Source organism: Megascapheus bottae, chromosome 15 (assembly GCF_031878675.1).
Source record: "Megascapheus bottae isolate mThoBot1 chromosome 15, mThoBot2.hap1, whole genome shotgun sequence".
NCBI lineage: Eukaryota > Metazoa > Chordata > Mammalia > Rodentia > Geomyidae > Megascapheus > Megascapheus bottae.
This window is the reverse complement of record NC_143523.1, coordinates 42176249-42194149: the sequence shown is the minus strand read 5'-3', so window position 1 is coordinate 42194149 and position 17901 is coordinate 42176249. Positions and strand designations below refer to the sequence as shown.

Genomic DNA, 17901 nt, shown 5'->3' with positions numbered 1-17901 from the left:
TTGCCCCGGCCTTGTGAGGCTTGCCCCAAAATCCACTAAAGAAAATATAACATGAAAAAAAACAACACAAAACCACACATTCTTTGGTGTGGTTGGAACCACACCAAAACATTTCTTTAGGTATATATGTGAATATATCTGTATATCTAGCTCTATATATTTTTTTTGCCAGTCCTGGGGCTTGAACTCAGGGCCTGAACACTGTCCTTGGGCTAGAGCGCTACCACTTGAGCCACAACACCAGTTCCAGCTTTTTTCTATGTTTTTGGTACTGAGGAATTGAACCATGTCTCGTGCTTGCTAGGCAAGCACTCTACCACTAGGCCAAACTCCTGGCCCTGGCCCCTAAATTTTTTATTCCTCATTTTGGACAAAGTCTGTAAATTTGTAAAGGTTATGATTTAAGTTGTTCTACAAACTCTAAGCAATCCATAATTGAAGGCTTTCTATTCACATTTCTTGGACCTGTATTTAGGAAATACTGGCTACTGCCTCAGAGAAGGGGAAAACCTGTGGTTTTTGTTTTGTTGTTGATCTTTGGGCTTGAATTTAGGGCCTTGGCGCTGTCCCTGAGCTCTTTTGCTCAAAGATAGCATTCTACCTTGGAGCCACAGTTCCACTTCAAGTTTTCTGGTGGTTAATTGGAGATAAGAGTCTCACAAACTTTCCTGTCTGGGCTAGCTTCAAACTGCAGTTCTCAGATCTTAGTCTCCTGAGGAGCTAGGATTACCAGCATGAACCACCAGTGCCTGGCTATGATTTTCCTTTTGGTTGATGGTGTTGTTTGCTTTTGTCATTCACTTATAAAAAAAATTGTGATTTTGTTGTTGTTTTGTGTCCTATCATTGGGGCTTGAACTCCTGGCCTCATGCTCTCACTCAACTTTTTCTGCTCATGGCATGAGCAATACTTTCACTTCTTTATATCTCTTTCCTAACTAACTTATGATGTGTTTACATATCCCTAATACATTTATTGCAATTTTAGGGTTAAGATTTTATGGTATTAAGACCCAATTTAGAGGCACATGTAATTTGTAATGTGAAAGCCAGGGGGCGCTGTAGTACAATGTCAATGAGAGGACCCAGATTTATATGCTGAAGTAATTCAAGATGGGACTACCACCCTGGTTTCTGAATTAATAAAAAGATATTTGCTAAATATCTTCTAGTGACAAGGATGGAAAGCCAGAGTATACATGAATTTCTGGTGTTCTTGATAAGTAACAAAGGCTCCATTTCTATCGCTGAGCAAATTTTAAACTTGAATGACAGTCATCTCCCTGAAATTCAGATATGAGGGGAGCATTTGTTTTGTTTTGTTTTCTGAAGATACAGAGCTACCTGATTATTAGGCAAGCCTTCTACCACTTTAACTATGCCCTCAGTCTTTTTGGCTGTTGTTTTTCATATAGGGTCTTGTGCTTTTTACCTGATCAGTCACACCCTTCTGAGTGGTTTAGATTACAGATAAGAACCACCCCACATGAACCCCAAATGGAATTTTTATTTCTGTTTAAGGAAAACAAATTAGAAAATTAAACTACTATGTCTACTTAGTCTGGTAAAGGGACTGAATAAATAACATACAGCACATTTATAAAAAATACAAGCAGATTACCTAATGTAGACCAATATATTTTCTTTTTTGTTTTACCAGTCCTGGATCTTGAACTCAGGGCCTGGGCACTGTCCTTGGGCTTTCTTTTTTTTTGGCCAGTCCTGGGCTTGAGTTCAGGGCCTGAGCATTGTCCTTGAACTTTCCTCAAGCCTAGTGTTCTACTCTGAGCCACTGCACCACTTTTGGCTTTTTCTGTGTATGTGGTACCGAGGAATTGAACCTGGGTCTTCGTGCATGCTAGGCAGGCACTCTACAACTAGGCCAAACTCCTGGCTCCAATTTTTTTTCTTTTGCATGTTAGGAATTTTTTTTTTTTTTTTTTTTTTTTTTTGCCAGTCCTGGGCTTGGGCTCAGGGCCTGAGCACTGTCCTTGGACTTTCTCAAGGCTAGAGCTCTACCACTTGAGCCTCAGCACCACTTCCGGCTTTTTTCTATGTATGTGGTACCAAGGAATCGAACCCCGGTCTTCATGCATGCTAGGCAAGCACTTTAACCACTAGGCCAAACTCCCGGCCCCGTTAGGAATTTTTTTATTGAAGAATTTATTAACATTGATTTTTTACATCATATTTCAAATGATGTGTTTAACAAACAAGTATTCAAGAAGGGAATCTCTATATACAATCACTGGCACCTTGAGCTTTCTTAAGGCTAGCGCTTTACCACTTGAGACACAGCACCACTTCCAGCTTTTTCTGTGTATGTGATACCAACAAATTGAACCCAGGGCTTCGCACATGCTAGATGAGCACTCTACCACTAGGCTGCGCTCTTGGCCCTGATCAATATTCACAGTCATATATTCCACCTAATTATCAAGCCAAAATACTCATGATAGTGCAACGTAAGGAGTAGGCTTACTCATGTCTAGGATAGGAGATGAAAGTTCATCACAATGTGAATCCATACTTAGAGAATGAGATGTCAAGGGTCATCTTACAGGCCCCTCACACGTGGTAGAAAAAAGTTGTTGAATTGGGCTTTGATGCCTTTACTTATAATCCTAGAGGACTGCTCAGGAGACTGAGATCCTAGGATCAAGGTTCAAAGCCAGCTTGGGCAGAAAAGTTCATGGGATTCTTATTTCCAATGAGCCAGTAAAAAGCTGGTAGTAGTGCTGTGACTCAAGTGGGTAGAGCACCAGCTGTGAATGAAAAAGCCAACTGAAAGCACAGGGCTGTGAGAACTGGAACACACACACACACACACACACACACACACACACACACGCACACACATGCAGAACTCATGTTGCTGAAAGCCATAACTATAAGGATGATAATAGGGGTTGTTTCTGACAACTGCTTTGGTGCCAGTCTCATACAAAGGAGATAGCTCAAATCGCTCCATATCAAGGTCTCATTGGTGCCATCACTCAGTCACAGAGGAGGTAACTCATCACAGCCATAGGTCGTAGGCTGCTTCTAAGGGAGTGAGGCTATGGTCTGAATGTGGATAAAGTATGTTGCCCTCAATGTTCACAGGTAAGGCTGATTCCAGAGGTTGTGAAACTACAGAGATAGGGCCTCATAGGAGGCCATTACCGGCTAGCCGCATCCCTCACTCTGTATTTTGCCATCCTCTCTCTCTCTCTCTCTCTCTCTCTCTCTTCTCTCTCTCTCTCTCTCTCTCTCTCTCTCTCTCTCTCTCTCTCTCTCTCTCTCTCTCTCTCCCTCCCTCCCTCCCTCCCTCCCTCCCTCTCTCTCCCTCTCTTTCTCCTCCCCTTTTTTTCTCCTCTACCCCCACCCCCATTTCTCATTTATTCCCACCACTGTGTTGCCATCCTTCAGGAGGTCCTCATCAAAGCTAAGCTGCTTCCAGGACTATACACTTAAAACACCAAGACTAAACAAACTTCTTTCTCTTTCAGAGCACCTAGCCTCAGGTGTTCTGTTTTAGTAACGAGAAGCAGACACATGGTGGGTATAGAGTTGATCATATTCATCTCAACTTCACCAAAGACCAATGAAACAGTCCCCAAGTAACAAAGATTAAGTTAATGTGTACTAGGAATTACAGATCTGGACTAAAAGTCACTGTAACCAAAGGTCCTCAGCCTCCTGAGCTAAATCACTGTCCAAAGTACAGGCGTGTCATCACATTAACATCCAAGAGGATGTTCTTTCACAGAGCTTTGAGAAACATGTCTTTCATTGGATTTATTTCTCCTAAAAAGACTTGGAAGTCACAAAGATTTCTTTTCCAGCTGAAACGGAAGTCTTCAGTTCAGAATATATATCACTATGCACCTGCTTTGTGCCAAGTATTGTGTCAACTGTGGTAAATGTGGGCAGAGCCTGGAGCCAGTGGTTTATGCCGGTAATCCTAGCTACCTCAGGAGGCTGAGATCTGAGGATCTCCATTCAAAGCCAACCCTGTCAGGAAGAGTCCTGAGACTCCTTATCTTCAATTAACCATAAAAAAAAAATCCAGAAATGGAGCTATGGTAGAGTGCCAGACTTGAGTGAAAAAGTTGAGATAGCATCTTTTCCTTTGAGTTCAAGCTCCAATATTAATACACACACACACACACACACACACACACACACACACACACACACGAATTAAATAAAACAAAAATAAATATGAGTTCTTGCTTACTAGACCTTTGCCCACAACTGTGAGCCAAGGACATCCTTGAGAAAGAACATTATTGGCTAAAAGATGGCAGCTACAAGGTTCAATTGGTCGTTCTGTTTTTTTAAGCTCAGTTGTTCTTTTTGCAAACAAGTGTGTATGGTGCTTTCAGCTGGACTGGAATTGGAGCAGTTTTACTGATAAAGAATGGATTGCAGGCCTTGGCCACTCAACTGTCACAGATGTCTCAGGACTGATGGGGTGGGAGTGGGGCCCTTGAAATCTTTACAAATCTGGATCCAGCAATTAGACCAGTTATTTCAAGGGTTTCTGCCTCTGCTTTTATATCATGAAATGCTCTTCAATTCTCTCTTCCCCTGCCCCCTTGCGCTCTTCAAATTACTGCTGAAGCAGCTGGAGGCAGGGCTGCCAAGGCCTTGAAAGCGGGCCAGAGCAGCTGTTGGTAGGTGGGGGCAGTGATAGGAGTGAGATTCTAATTTGATCATTTCCCTCTCTCCACACTGTGAGTGTGAGTGCCGTTGCCCCAGAAGAGGACTAAAAGTGGGAGGAAGGGAACGGTAGTTTATCTGCATCCACAGTTAGAGAGTGTTGAACACACCCTGGTGGGAGGCTGGGTGGTACAGTGGCTCACTCCAGTAATCACAGCTACTCCAGAGGAAAATGGAGACCAGTGAACCTCAGTCCAAGGGCATTGGGGGCAAAAGGTTAAAATCCTATCTGAAAAATAACCTAGAGCAAAAGGATCTCCAAGTGTGGCTCAAGTGGTAAAATACCATTATCAAGCATAAGGCCCAGGGTTTAACCCCCAAATTGGCACAAAACAAAACAAATACGTGAGCACTAGAAAGCGATATAATCGCAGTAGCTCAATGGTTAAGGACTTTTCTGGTGCACTGGAGCCTTGGGTTCAATCTCTAGAATAGTAAGCAAATAAAAACATGTAGGATATATAAAACTATGGGTTTCCATAGTCTTCAGCATTTACTAATGGACAATTTTCCTTTTTTTGCGGGGGGGGGGGAACTGAACTCAGGGACTGAGCATTGTTCTTGGGCTTTTTCTTTCTTTCTTTTTTTTTTTTTTTGCCAGTCCTGGGCTTGAGCTCAGGGCCTGAACACTGGCCTTGGACTTTCTCAAGGCTAGAGCTCTACCACTTGAGCCTCAGCACCACTTCCGGCTTTTTTCTATGTATGTGGTACCGAGGAATCGAACCCGGGTCTTCATGCATGCTAGGCAAGCACTTTTAACCACTAGGCCAAACTCCCGGCCCCTCTTGGGCTTTTTCAAGGCTAGAGTTCTATCACTTGAGCCACAGCATCAGTTCTGGCTTTTCTATGTATGTAGTGCCTAGGAAATGAACCCAGGTTTTCATGCATGCTAGGCAAGCACTCTACCATTAAGCCAAACTTCTGGACCCACAATTCTCCTTTTCATTCTAACCTTTTTTAAAAAGAATATAAGGTGGGCCCTAGTGTTTCATGCCTGTAATCATAACTTCTTAGGCGGCTCAGATCTGAGGATTGTGGTCCAAAGCCAGCCCAGGCAGAAAAATCTCAAGGACTTTTATCTCAAATTAACAAAGGGGGAATGGACCTGTGCCTCCAGTGTTAGAGCACTAGCCTTGAGGGAAAAAGCTAAGGGACAGCATCCAGACCCTTCAAGCCATAATACTGGCACCAGAAAGAAGAGGAGGAGGAGGAGGAAGAGAAGGAAAGCCTGTATTGTTCTACCACCAAAGGAGAAAAAAGAGTTAAATAAAACGTAGTCCTCTGATCGTTGCTTAGAAATAAAATGGCTTCTTACCATAATTGCCAAAGAAATGCTTTGTAGGGCAGTAAAGAAAGTGAGTCATAGAGGCTGGAATGCCAAATGTCTCTAAAGAGGCAGCAGGAATAAGCAGAGCAAACATATGTAAATGATCTATTACTGCTCTTGGCCAGGTAACACCACCATTAGTAGCTGTGACTCAGAAGCTTGCTAATGGCACTGGCTGTGGCTGTGACCTCAGACTTGCCCCTGCTGACCAAAACTGAATGCAAGCACCCCATTGCTGATAAGTCTCTCTGGAATTTGATCCAGAGCCCATCCTAGCACCTTACCTCTGAACAATCTCATCCCATTTATGGAGGCAAAACACATGTCTAGAGGTCAAAGACATGATCTTTTTCTCATTAGGGAGCTCATGCTTTTAGACTTTACCTAACAAATATGATGCCTAAAGATTGATTTGTTTTCCCTTTTGTATTTCCCAAAAGCATATGCATCTGTCAGTCATGGCATCTAGTTAATTTTGCATTAATCTGTGAAAATTACATAAGAATAAGTGTTAAAAGTTCCTGTCAGACCTACCCTTCCTTCCTTCCTTTCCTTCTTTTCCTTCCCTCCCTCCTTCCCTCCCTCCCTCTTTCCCTTCTTTTTCTTTTTTCTTTTCCAGTGCTGGGGATTGAACCCAGGGCCTCTAGCAAGTGTTTTACAGTAGAGCTATTATTCCCAACTCCAGATTTCTTAAAATACTAAAAACAGCTTAGAATGCATTACTGCCTATAAGAACCTTTCAGGGTGATTGGGAATTACAGAAAAGTTGACAGCTTTATTTGTGACAAACATAGCTGACAGAGCTGGGTGATGTAAGTACTTTGAACACTGAGAGGCTAAGATTTAAAACTGAGTGGAGGTAAGGGTACTGCTCTTCTTCTGTTCTCTATCTGCCTAGGCCCATGAGGACAGGAAGGGAGGAGATTTTACTAGGACTGGATATCAACTATTCCATGACTTGGCTGCCTTTGGAGAGTCAGCACTGTCTCTAAAGTGTGACAAATGACTGTGATAAGTGAAAGTAAGAGCAATGATTTCTCTGGCACTTGTGGCTATTGTGTTTAGGGCTAGATGATTTAGCAATGACAAGAAGAGGTGTTAAAAGATCATTCTGTTATATAGACATGAAAACCTATGACTCTATAGACATAATGTTTTATTTTATAAATTGATATGTTTCTATGACATACAAACCCTTAGCCTAATTGTGATTAAGTTCTAAATACTAAGTCCCAGTGATTGTAAATAGAGATTCCCTCCTTGAACACTTGTATGTTAAACTTGTCATTTAAAATATGATGTAAAAATCAACGTTAATAAATTCTTAAAAAAAGATCATTCTGTTAGTTATATCACATAATCACACATGTGGCCTCCCATAATTCCTCAGAATCTCTATCCTTCAAGTCACCTGTTGCTTTCCTACTTCAAGTCTTTAGTTTCTGGTCCTAGGACTTGATCTCAGGACCTAGACACTGTCCCTGAGGGTTTTTTTTTCCATTTGAGTCACAGCTTCATATCTGGCGTGTGTGTGTGTGTGTGTGTGTGTGTGTGTGTGTGTGTGTGCACTTAAATGGATATGAAACTCTCACAGACTTAGGGCTGGCTTCAAACTATGATCCTCAGATCTCAGCTTTCTAGATAGCTAAGATAACAGTACCTGGGCCACAAGCACCTGGATACCAAAACGTATTTGTTAAGAGAATAAAAATATCTTTTTTGGTGTTCATACAAACAATAAGCTATCAATCTAGGCATAGATCCTATCATGAGGTCTTCAAAATATGGAAAAATTCAATGTAGCTCCATTTTTGTCACCTTTGAATTCCATGCCTTGGACAACATACATATATCGTCTATGCTAGCAAGGAGAAAGACTCATGGACTACAAAATAGAAGAACTGGTTTGTAGGCCTAATTCTGCAGCTAACCTGTTCTATGACTTTGGCTAGATTGTTTAATCTCTCTGAGTCTCCTTTGGTTATTCCACTGGCAGATGAAAGACTGAATTTTTTCCAGTTCTGAATACAAAGACTCTATGACTCAGTACCACAGTAGCTGATACCAAGGAACAGAAAGAGAAAGCCCTTTGTCCTTGAGTGAGACTTTGTTAAACTTCCTAAAAACATCGCACTTTAGTCTTGGAGCTTAAAGATAGGTACCTGTTACCAGATTCTTCTGAAGGTCCAAAGAAGCCTTTGGCATAGAAAATGTTGGAATCTTTTACCTGACTTTTAGAAGTGGCTGTTTAACAATCCTAGAATGGCCACAGAAATCAGTATGGTGATATGAAAGACACTGCTTTTTTATAATTCAAACTCCAAACACCAAGATCTATACTGTACACTTACAGTAGACTTAATTTCTCAGATAAAATCACTGCGTCTTGGGCCTTGCAAAGTCATTGGGTGCTGGCTGCTATGGTTTTGTGTGTGTGAGTGACAGTCCTGGGGCTTGTAGTCAGGGCCTGAGCACTGACCTTGGGCTCTCTCAAGGCTAGTGGTCTGACACTTGAGCCACTGTACACTTCTAGCTTTTTTTCTTTGTATGTGGTACCAAGGAATCAAACCTGGGTCTTTGTACATGCTATGCAAGCACTCTACCACTAGGCCAAACTCCCAGCCCTTGCTGTGGTGTTTTTAAAGACACCATGGAGAGACAGAAGTCATGCTTTGATTACCTTTGTAAACACAGGAGCTGCAATAATAGGTTTTCCATCCAGTCCTTGCAAGTAGTTGGTGGGACTCTGACACTGTGAGAAGGATATCATAATAGAGTCATTCATAGATCGCTAAATTAGCATATGAGGAGAAAGACAGCAAAACCCACAGAGTTTGATGTCTACAAAATTCTAATGTCTGAGGTTGTGAGCCACAGATTTCAGCTTCTAGCCTGAATTGATAACTTTTTCCCCCCTAGGTCTTAGAGGCTGTGAAATATATACTGACTCTCTTGCCTCTATATATGCAGAGATACATAAAGGTCCCTAAGCTTCCCCTGCAAAGCTCGTATATTAGAACTAAAATGTGACCTCTGCCCTACTAAATGGGTTAGATATGTAATTATGAATTTTTAAGGAAAAGTTGTAGTGTAGAATACTTAATAAAGCTATCATCAACAGAATATTCATAAGATTTTTACAAAGACATTCAGATAATACGATTTCATGTTTTTAAAAGTATATACTTTATATGGATAAAAATTTTTGGAACTACCTATAAATGTTATCTACAGGAGGCACTTTTGAGGAGGAGGGAGATAGTGATAGCACACTGACTAAAGTTTTTACTTAATGTTCTTTTATGCTTTTGAATTTTTTTTTGCACAAGGCTAGCATTCTACCACTTGAGCCATTTCTAGCCTTTTCTGAGTAGCTTATTGGAAATAAGAGTCTCATAGACTTTCCTGTCCAGGATGGCTTTGTATTGGGATCCTCAGATCTCAGCCTCCTGAGTAGCTAGGATTATAGGTGTGAGCCACTAATGCCTGGCTTACTTTGAATGTTTTTTATGATAAGTATATATTATTAATATCCATTTGAAAGATGAATGTCTTTTACTGTTTGCCCTGCTTGCTCTTAGAAAGTAGAATTCCTTGTAGATCTTTGAGTTTTTATGGTATTGTGTCTGTCCTGGACCAGCCTGAGAGCTGGAGGTGACCACGTACGACATCAACACATTTTATGAAGCTGGGCTATAAAGAGTTTCTCCTCTGAGTTTCTTTGCTCATGAAGTTGGAGAATCAGTCAGTTCCCAGAGCAGGGATCATCACCTCATACACTGGAGCTGGGAGTACACAGTGACCATCGCTATGCTAGAATTATAGTACAGAGGAGAACATGAAGGCCTTGCTCCTACAAGATGGTCATGCGCACATAGATGTCCACTGCAGCCCTGTAACTGTGTTCCAATAATGCAGTTGTGATCATCGTTATACCTGCTGGATGGTTGATACTCTGGGCTGGGCTGCCATGTGCTGGGCTTGGAGCACTGCTGAAGGAATGGCTGCAGAGGTAGTAGGGGGTGATGACACCTCATTTGGCTTCTGGATTCTGAGAAATGATTGAAATATAGGTTATAAGACAGAAGTGTAACTGTGAAAAGCCTTTTGGCAAAACGAATAGTGCCACCATCGCTTACAGGTGAATGAAATAAAAGCCTTTGACACTGTTCTACCAAGAGCTTCATTGCTTGCATTGTTTTATTAGGCAGTTCAAAGACACATAACACATGCCTGCAGTTAAGCTTTGTCTGTGGGGAAATAGGGTAAGGGGGGAGAGAGAGAGAGGAATGATGGGAGGAGGGTGATACCAAAACACATGTGTACATAAGGCCCAAGGCAAATCACTCAAAGTTGTTAAAAAAAATGGGAGTGCGGAGGGAAAATCATTAATCTGATCCATGAACAATATATACAGGTTGAAATAAATGGAATAATATGGTAAAAAAAAAACCCAACCTCTGTACAATTAACATGCACTAATATAAAAAGGTTATTACTTGGGGCCAGGAGCGTGGCCTAGGGGTAGAGTGCTTGCCTAGCATGCTCATAGCTCTGGGCTTGGAAGTGGTACTGTGTCTCAAGCAGTAGAGTACTAGCCTTGAGAAAGCCCAAGGACAGTGCCTAGGCCCTGAGTTCAGGCCCCAGGAATAGCAATTTAACAACAACAAAAAAAGTTTTGACTTGACAAGATAACTTATACATACACTTAAAAGATCATCTAAATACTTCTAACATATAATAAATAAAATTTAGGTTTAGGTTCACTGCATTCTGTGTTCTTTTCTTTTTTTTTTTTTTTTTGCCAGTCTTGGGGCTTGAACTCAGGGCTTGGGCACTGTCCTTGAACCTCTTTGTGCTCAAGGCTAGTGCTCTACCACTTGGACCAAATGGTAATTTCTGACTTTTTCTGAGTAGTTTATTGGCAATAAAAATGTTATGGATTTTTCTACCTGGGCTGGCTTTGAACTGCAATCCTTAGATCTCAGTCTCCTGACTAGTTAGGATTCTAGGCGTGAGCCACTGGCAATTGGCACATTTTGTGTGTGTGTGTTTTCTTTTTTCTTTTTTGTCAGTTGTGGGACTTGAACTCTGGGCCTGGATGTTGTCCCTGAGATCCTCAGCTCAAGGCTACCATCCTACCCTTTGGCCTGGAGCTCTTTAGCTCAAGTCTACCACCCTTCCCCTTGAGCCACATCGCCACTTTTAGTTTTCTGGTGATTAATTGAAGATAAGAGTCTCACGGACTTTTTAATGCCTGAGCTGGCTCTGAACTGAGATCCTCAGATCTCAGCCTCCTTAGTAACTAGGATTACGGGCGTGAGCCACCATGCCCAGCACATTCTGTGTTCTTATGAGTAATATTTAAACATGTTTTTATAAAAAGCTATTGAACTCTGTGTGTGTGTGTACATGTACATGTGTACAAGCATGTGCCCAGGATTCTGTCCCTTAGCTCTTTTGCTCAAGTCTGGCACTCTACTACCTGGGCCACAGCTCCACATCTGGCTTTTTAGTGGTTAATTGGAGATGTCTCATAGACTTTCTTGTTTGAGCCCATCTCATCCTCTTAAATAGCTAGAATTTTAGCCAAGAGACACTTGTGCCAGGCAGGTTATTTGCTTTTCTTACTCCAGAGTTATGAGTACTATGAGATATCATAGGTGGTTCTTTTCTTTGTGGTAGGAGGGATTTGATCTGGGGTCAGGGACCTGCAAGGTAGGTACTCTACCACTTGCCCCAGACCCAAATGTCCAGCCCTTTCACCTTGGTTATTTTCAAGGTAGGTTCTTACTTTATGTGTGGGCTGCCATCCTCCTGTTTATGCTTCTCCATGTCGCTGGGAATTACAGGAGCATGCTGCTGCCCAACAATTGAATGAGATGTAGTCCCTCAAATTTTTGTGTCTCGGCTGGCCTTTAATCATGATTTTCTATCTCTACCTCCAAGCAGCTAGGATTACTGGTTTGAGCCACTACTAAGTTCAGCACATTTTAAAAATATTGCAAATATTCAAATTAATCTGCTAGGTAATATTTAAACAAAAGAAGTAGTTCTGTTCAAGTCTTTCCCCCTCCTTCCCTCCCTCCGTCTCTTTTCCTTCCTTACTTCCTTCTTTCCTTTTTGGGTTTTAGCCTGTAACTAACTACCCCCTTCAAGTTGTATATACTAATTAGAAGTTTTCCTGGGACCTAAGGATGCTAAGACTATAAAATAGAAAATTAGAATTACCGATTCATCTCTTCCTTGTTAAGGTCCCCTTCAGAGTCAGAAGAAGAAACTCCTGGGGAAGGAAAAACAAGATATGAGATTTTTTTTTTCTGGTCTTGGGGCTTGAGCTCAGGGCATAGGGCACTGTCCTTTAGCTTCTTTTGCTCAAGGCAAGTGCTCTTACCACTTGAGCCACAGCTCCACTTCTGGCTTTTTTTTTTTTTTTTTTGGTAAATAAGAGTTTCATAGACTTTCCTGCCCAGGCTGGCTTTGAACCTCTATCCTCAGATCTCATCTTCCTGAGTAGCTAGGATTACAGGCATGAACCAACTGGAGCTTGACAATATAGAATATTTTTTTAAGACAATCATTTATGAAACTAGTTTCTAGGCATTTGAAGAAAAAAAATTCAACATAGAAATAACTCTTCATGATGCCCTGCATTAATACCCAATGAGACAAATGAGGAAATAGATCTAAGGCGTTTAAATTGTTCAAGGTCATATGGCTAGTGATAAAATTCAAGTAAACTAGGCCAACGTGGAAGTGTTCCAGAGTGTAAATCACCTGATACCCTTGGACTAAAAGGGCAGTCTTTGGAGGCATTCCTGGGCGCTCACAAATCCTCCCACTTTTAGTCTATACAGATTGAATAAAAGATAGGATTACACTAGATTCCAAACATTGTAGGTGTAGGTGGATGCTCTTCCGTCCTGTCCTAATATTAACAAGTAACACTTCATCTCATAAGTGTGTGGGGGGTAGTGTTTAGAGTCCTGTTGCCATAAAATAAGAAAAACCCAGCTATCCAATCTCAGCACTGTTTGCAGAGCCTTGATCCTGGATTGAGTTCTCAAGATGGTGAATTCCAGAAAGATGTAACAGAGCTAAGTCTGGAGGTATTTATTGTACTTGGAAAAGGTAAAGATAAAAACATGTATCTATTCAATAACTTCATATAAAATATTTACCAATATTCATTATGTGACTATGAAAGTCATTGTAGATAGAAATAAAGAAGAAAGAGACAGGGGGCCGGGAGTTTGGCCTAGTGGTTAAAGTGCTTGCCTCGCATGCATGAAGACCCGGGTTCGATTCCTCGGTACCACATACATAGAAAAAAAAAAAGCCGGAAGTGGTGCTGAGGCTCAAGTGGTAGAGCTCTAGCCTTGAGAAAGTCCAAGGACAGTGCTCAGGCCCTGAGCTCAAGCCCAGGACTGGCAAAAAAAAAAAAAAAAAAGAAGAAGAAAGAGACAATCTTGGTGTTACAATCTAGTTGGCTATGGATATTTTGACCATAATAATACAATATGTAAACATTAAAGGCAAGACATGTGGAAGGTATTACAGGTGAAAAAAGTGATAAAGAATAGTCTCCAGGGGCTGAGAGTTTGGCCTAGCGATAGAATGCTTACCTAGCATGCACAAAGACTCGGGTTCGATTCCTCAGTACCATACACGTAGAAAAAAAAGCCAGAAGTAGAGCTAAGGCTCAAGTGGTAGAGCTCTAGCCTTGAGAAGGTCCAAGGACAGTGCTCAGGCCCTGAGCTCAAGTGCAAGAGTGGCCCCCCCCAAAAAAAATAGTCCCCAGAAAAGATCCAGAGAAATACAATAGGAAGGAAAACTTAGGGAGATATATGAGGCACATAAATTGATTTCTTCCCTAAAATTAATCATGTAAGTTTAGTGCTGGTGTAAATGTCTTAACAATGCTCTCTACTGGTCACCATACTTCTCTTGCTTTTCTCCTTCTGTGTGTTCTCACCTGGAGCGTCAGCTAAGAATTAAGTCATATCATGCCATGTCTCTGCTCAGAACCTTCCAGAATTTCCATCTCCCTCACCAAATCTTTGCAATGGTACTATCTGCTCATCTGCCTTGTTCCACCTCAAACTCATCTTGAACTTTACCCCTTATCTCCTGTTAAGTTTCTTCTTCCTTCCATGCCAGTTCGTCTTCACCTTTAAAGTAGCACATTTCACTGGGTTTGGTGGCAAATGGGTACCATCTTAAAACTCAGGAAGCTGGGGCAGAAGGGATCATGAGTTCAAGAACAGCCTGTGTTATGTACCAAGAATCTCTTATTCCCAAGATTTCTCTGCCTACAGGACTTTTGTTATCTTTGGGGCCATTCCCTCATTTTCTCCAATGTCATTTAGTTACTGAGGTCTTCACTGGCCACCTAATCAAAAATCATACCCAGAGAGGCACAGTATCTCATACCTGTAACTATAAGGAGGCCGAGATCTAAGGATTTTTCTTTGAAGCCAGCCAGGGCAGGAAAACCCATGAGACCCTTATCTCTTATTAACAACCCAAAAAACCGAAGTGACACTATGGCTCAAAGTAGTATTGTACTAGCCTTGAGGGGAAAACAACTCAGGAATAGTGCCCAGGCCCTGAGTTTAAGCCCTATGACAAACACCACTAACAAATCACACACACACACACACACACACACATATTTGCATGTACACATTCACACTCACAATTTCTACCCATTATTCTTGCTATTTCATCCACTGTGACACAGATCCCTACTATATTTTATATTTTATTTACCTCATTTATTTTTTCTTTCCCATTATAATTTAATTGAATATAATTCAATCAGTATATGAATCTAGGGATATTTGTTTAGTTGGTTCATTATTGTACCTCCATTGCCTAGAATAGTGTGTGGTCAAACAGGCGTTCAGTAAATGTTCCTTTATTACAAATCTAGTCATACATATCATGTTCCAAGAGTATTTCGCTTTACCTTCTATGTAAATCTCAGCAGAAGTTGAATCAGTGCCATAGATGTTAGAAGCAAAGCAGGAATAGCGTCCTGTATCCTCTTCAAAGGCTTCGGCAATGGTGAGAGAGTGCAGGTTTCCTGCCTGCACAATGTGAATGTCTGGGGAATTTTCAAGCTCCTTGCCTTCACAGTACCACCTGCAAGAAAGGGACCATGGCCGTTGGACATGAGACTTGAAAATCATAGATGGCTCCAAATGTTCTCTGAGTAGAATTCTGTGACAAACTTCATTTAGAGGTCAGAACATGAAGCAGTATCGTTTGGCTAAAACAATGAGAAGAGTTAACAATACTCAAATTGACACTTAGGTAGCTAGAGAGGGGCCACTATTGAGAATAGTGCCAGTAGCTTATGACTATAGTCCTTGTTGCTCAGGAGGCTGAAATGTATGGGTCAGGGTTCAAAGCCAGGCCAGCAGGAAAATCTGTGAGATTCTTATCTTCAATTAATTACCCTAAAAGCAGGACGTAGAGTTGTGGCTCAAGTGGTAGAGTGCTAGTATTGAGCTAGCACTGAGACTGTGTCCAGGGCTCTGAGTTCAAGCCCCAGGACTAGCATAAAAAAGAAAAAGAAAAGAATGATACAATGGTTCATTCCTAGCTGAGATCTGAGGATCATGGTTTAAAGCCAGTCCAAGAAGGAAAGAGCCTGAGATGTTTAATTTTCAATTAAGCTGGAAGTAGAGCTATGGTTCAAACAGTAGAGCAGCAGCCTTGAGCTCCAAAAAGCTAAGGGACAGCCCCTAGGCTCTAAGTACAAGCCCCAGAACTGGCACACACACAAACACACACACACACACACAAGTAGTTTAACTGAGAGATGATGAAAAAGCCAGTATTAGTCACTACAAAACTGGTTTTGGTCTTAGGTTATGGTCTTTTAATTCTAGATGCCCGACATTGGAAACTTTTACTACAATACAGGAATTTTTTCCCAAAAATTTATACAAAATAGTACATAAAATGTGTTGAATGCGAAGGTACACAAGAAAAATGAACATTCATATTAAGTGATAGAATCATTTCTCACATAACTATGTAACAAAAGCCTAAATGTTCAATTGGGAATGTAAAATTGCACCACCCCTAGCAGAAGAAATCTGGAATACCGGTACAGATGCATTTATTCTTGCAATAGAAAACTTGTTGGAATCTGTCACACCAGTGGACTTGAATACATACAAAATGAGAAATATACAGACTATTCATTGAAATAGCAAAAGGTTGGAAACAGGCAATGTCCCTCCTTAGGGGACTGGCAATGGATGGTCAGCGGCCACAGGAGAACACTTTGTAGCTCTACAAAGAGAATGAGAAAGAACACAAAAAGATCCCCCAGATGGAGAGTTCAACTGAATAGTAACAAAATGAAAACACATAGAATGGTAGCTTGGTAAAAGAGAGTTAATAGAATGAATTATGTCCCTTTCTGCACCCAAAAAGATATGGTGAAATCCTAACCCATCATATGTGGGACAATGACCCTATCTGGAAATTGTCTTTGCAGACGTAATCAAGTTAAGATGAGGTCATCGGGGTGGGACCAAATCCAGTGTGACCTGGTCATTAGAAGATGAGACGCCATGTGAAAGTGGAGACACACAGGGAGAACACTTTGTGATGACAGAGGCAGAGACTGGGGTGATGCAGCTGTCGGCCAGGGAATGCTGAGGATTGACAGCCACCAGCAGAGGCCAAGAAGAGGGAAGAATTCCTCCTGGAGTCTCAGAAGGAACGCAGTGCTAGTGACACTTGGGGTGGCAGATTTGTAGAAGTGTGGAGGAGGAGTCTCCTCCTCTGTGAGATGCCGTTTTAAAGACAGGGCTTCCCTAGGTAGTCCAGGCTGGTCTCAGACTTAAGAGATTGTCTGACTTTGCTTTCTAGTGCTGGAATTATAGGCACACACCATCACACCTCTCTCTCTTCCCTTCCTTCCTTCCTTCCTTCCTTCCTTCCTTCCTTCCTTCCTTCCTTCCGTCCCTCTTCCTCCTCCCTCTCCTCCTCCTCCTCCTCCTCCTCCTCCTCCTCCTCCTCCTCCTCCTCCTCCTCCTCCTCCTCCTCCTCCTTCTTCTTCTTCTTCTTCTTCTTCTTCTTCTTCTTCTTCTTCTTCTTCTTCTTCTTCTTATTTTTCTTCTCCTCCTTCTCCTCCTCCTTCTTCTCCTTCTTCTCCTTCCTCTTCTTCTTTCTCTCTCTTTCCTTTCTTTCTCTCTCTTTCTTTCTTTCCTTCTTTCTTGCCTATCCTAGGGCTTGAATTCAGGGCCAGGGTGCTTTCCTGAGACTTTTTGTGCTCAAGGCTAGCAATCTACCACAACAGCCACAGTACTACTTCTGGCCTTTTCTGAGTAGTTTGTTGGAGATAAGAGTCTCACAGACTTTCCAGCCCAGGCTGGCTTCAAACTGCGATCCTTAGATCTCAGCCTCCCAAGTAGTTAGGATTACAGGCGTGAGCCACCCGTGCCTGGCTATTCCTATTGTTTTAAGTCATCCACTTCGATGCATCAGTCCTACAAAACAGATTCAAGAGAATAAGAAATAATATATAGGGCTGGGAGTTTGGCCTAGTGGTTAAAGTGCTTGCCTAGCATGCATGAAGACCCGGGTTCGATTCCTTGGTACCACATACATAGAAAAAAGCTGGAAGTGGTGCTGAGGCTCAAGCGGAAGAGCTCTAGCCTTGAGAAAACCCAAGGACAGTGCTCAGGCCCTGAGCTCAAGCCCAGGACTGGCAAAAAAAAAAAAAAGAAATAACATATACTCACATTGTTTTCATATCACAACTAGAAGAATAAAATGATGATCAAAAGTGGCTACGCATTACGGGTGATGGGAAATAGATGGTGACAGATAGAAGGGAGATAT

General features: G+C 41.7%; 1 protein-coding gene across 2 annotated transcripts in view; it reads right to left on the bottom strand.

The window, feature by feature from the left end:
* The window catches only part of Mypn (myopalladin), a 56755-nt gene that overhangs the window by 24622 nt on the left and 14232 nt on the right, over window positions 1-17901 (bottom strand). For both annotated transcript variants that reach the window (XM_090346429.1, XM_090346430.1), the window contains exons 2-5: window positions 15005-15180; window positions 12265-12316; window positions 9970-10084; window positions 8714-8785 (exon numbers count right to left, since the gene is read on the bottom strand). In XM_090346429.1, the coding sequence (XP_090202555.1) occupies window positions 8714-8785; window positions 9970-10084; window positions 12265-12316; window positions 15005-15180 (415 nt within the window). The remainder of the gene's footprint in view (window positions 1-8713; window positions 8786-9969; window positions 10085-12264; window positions 12317-15004; window positions 15181-17901) is intronic.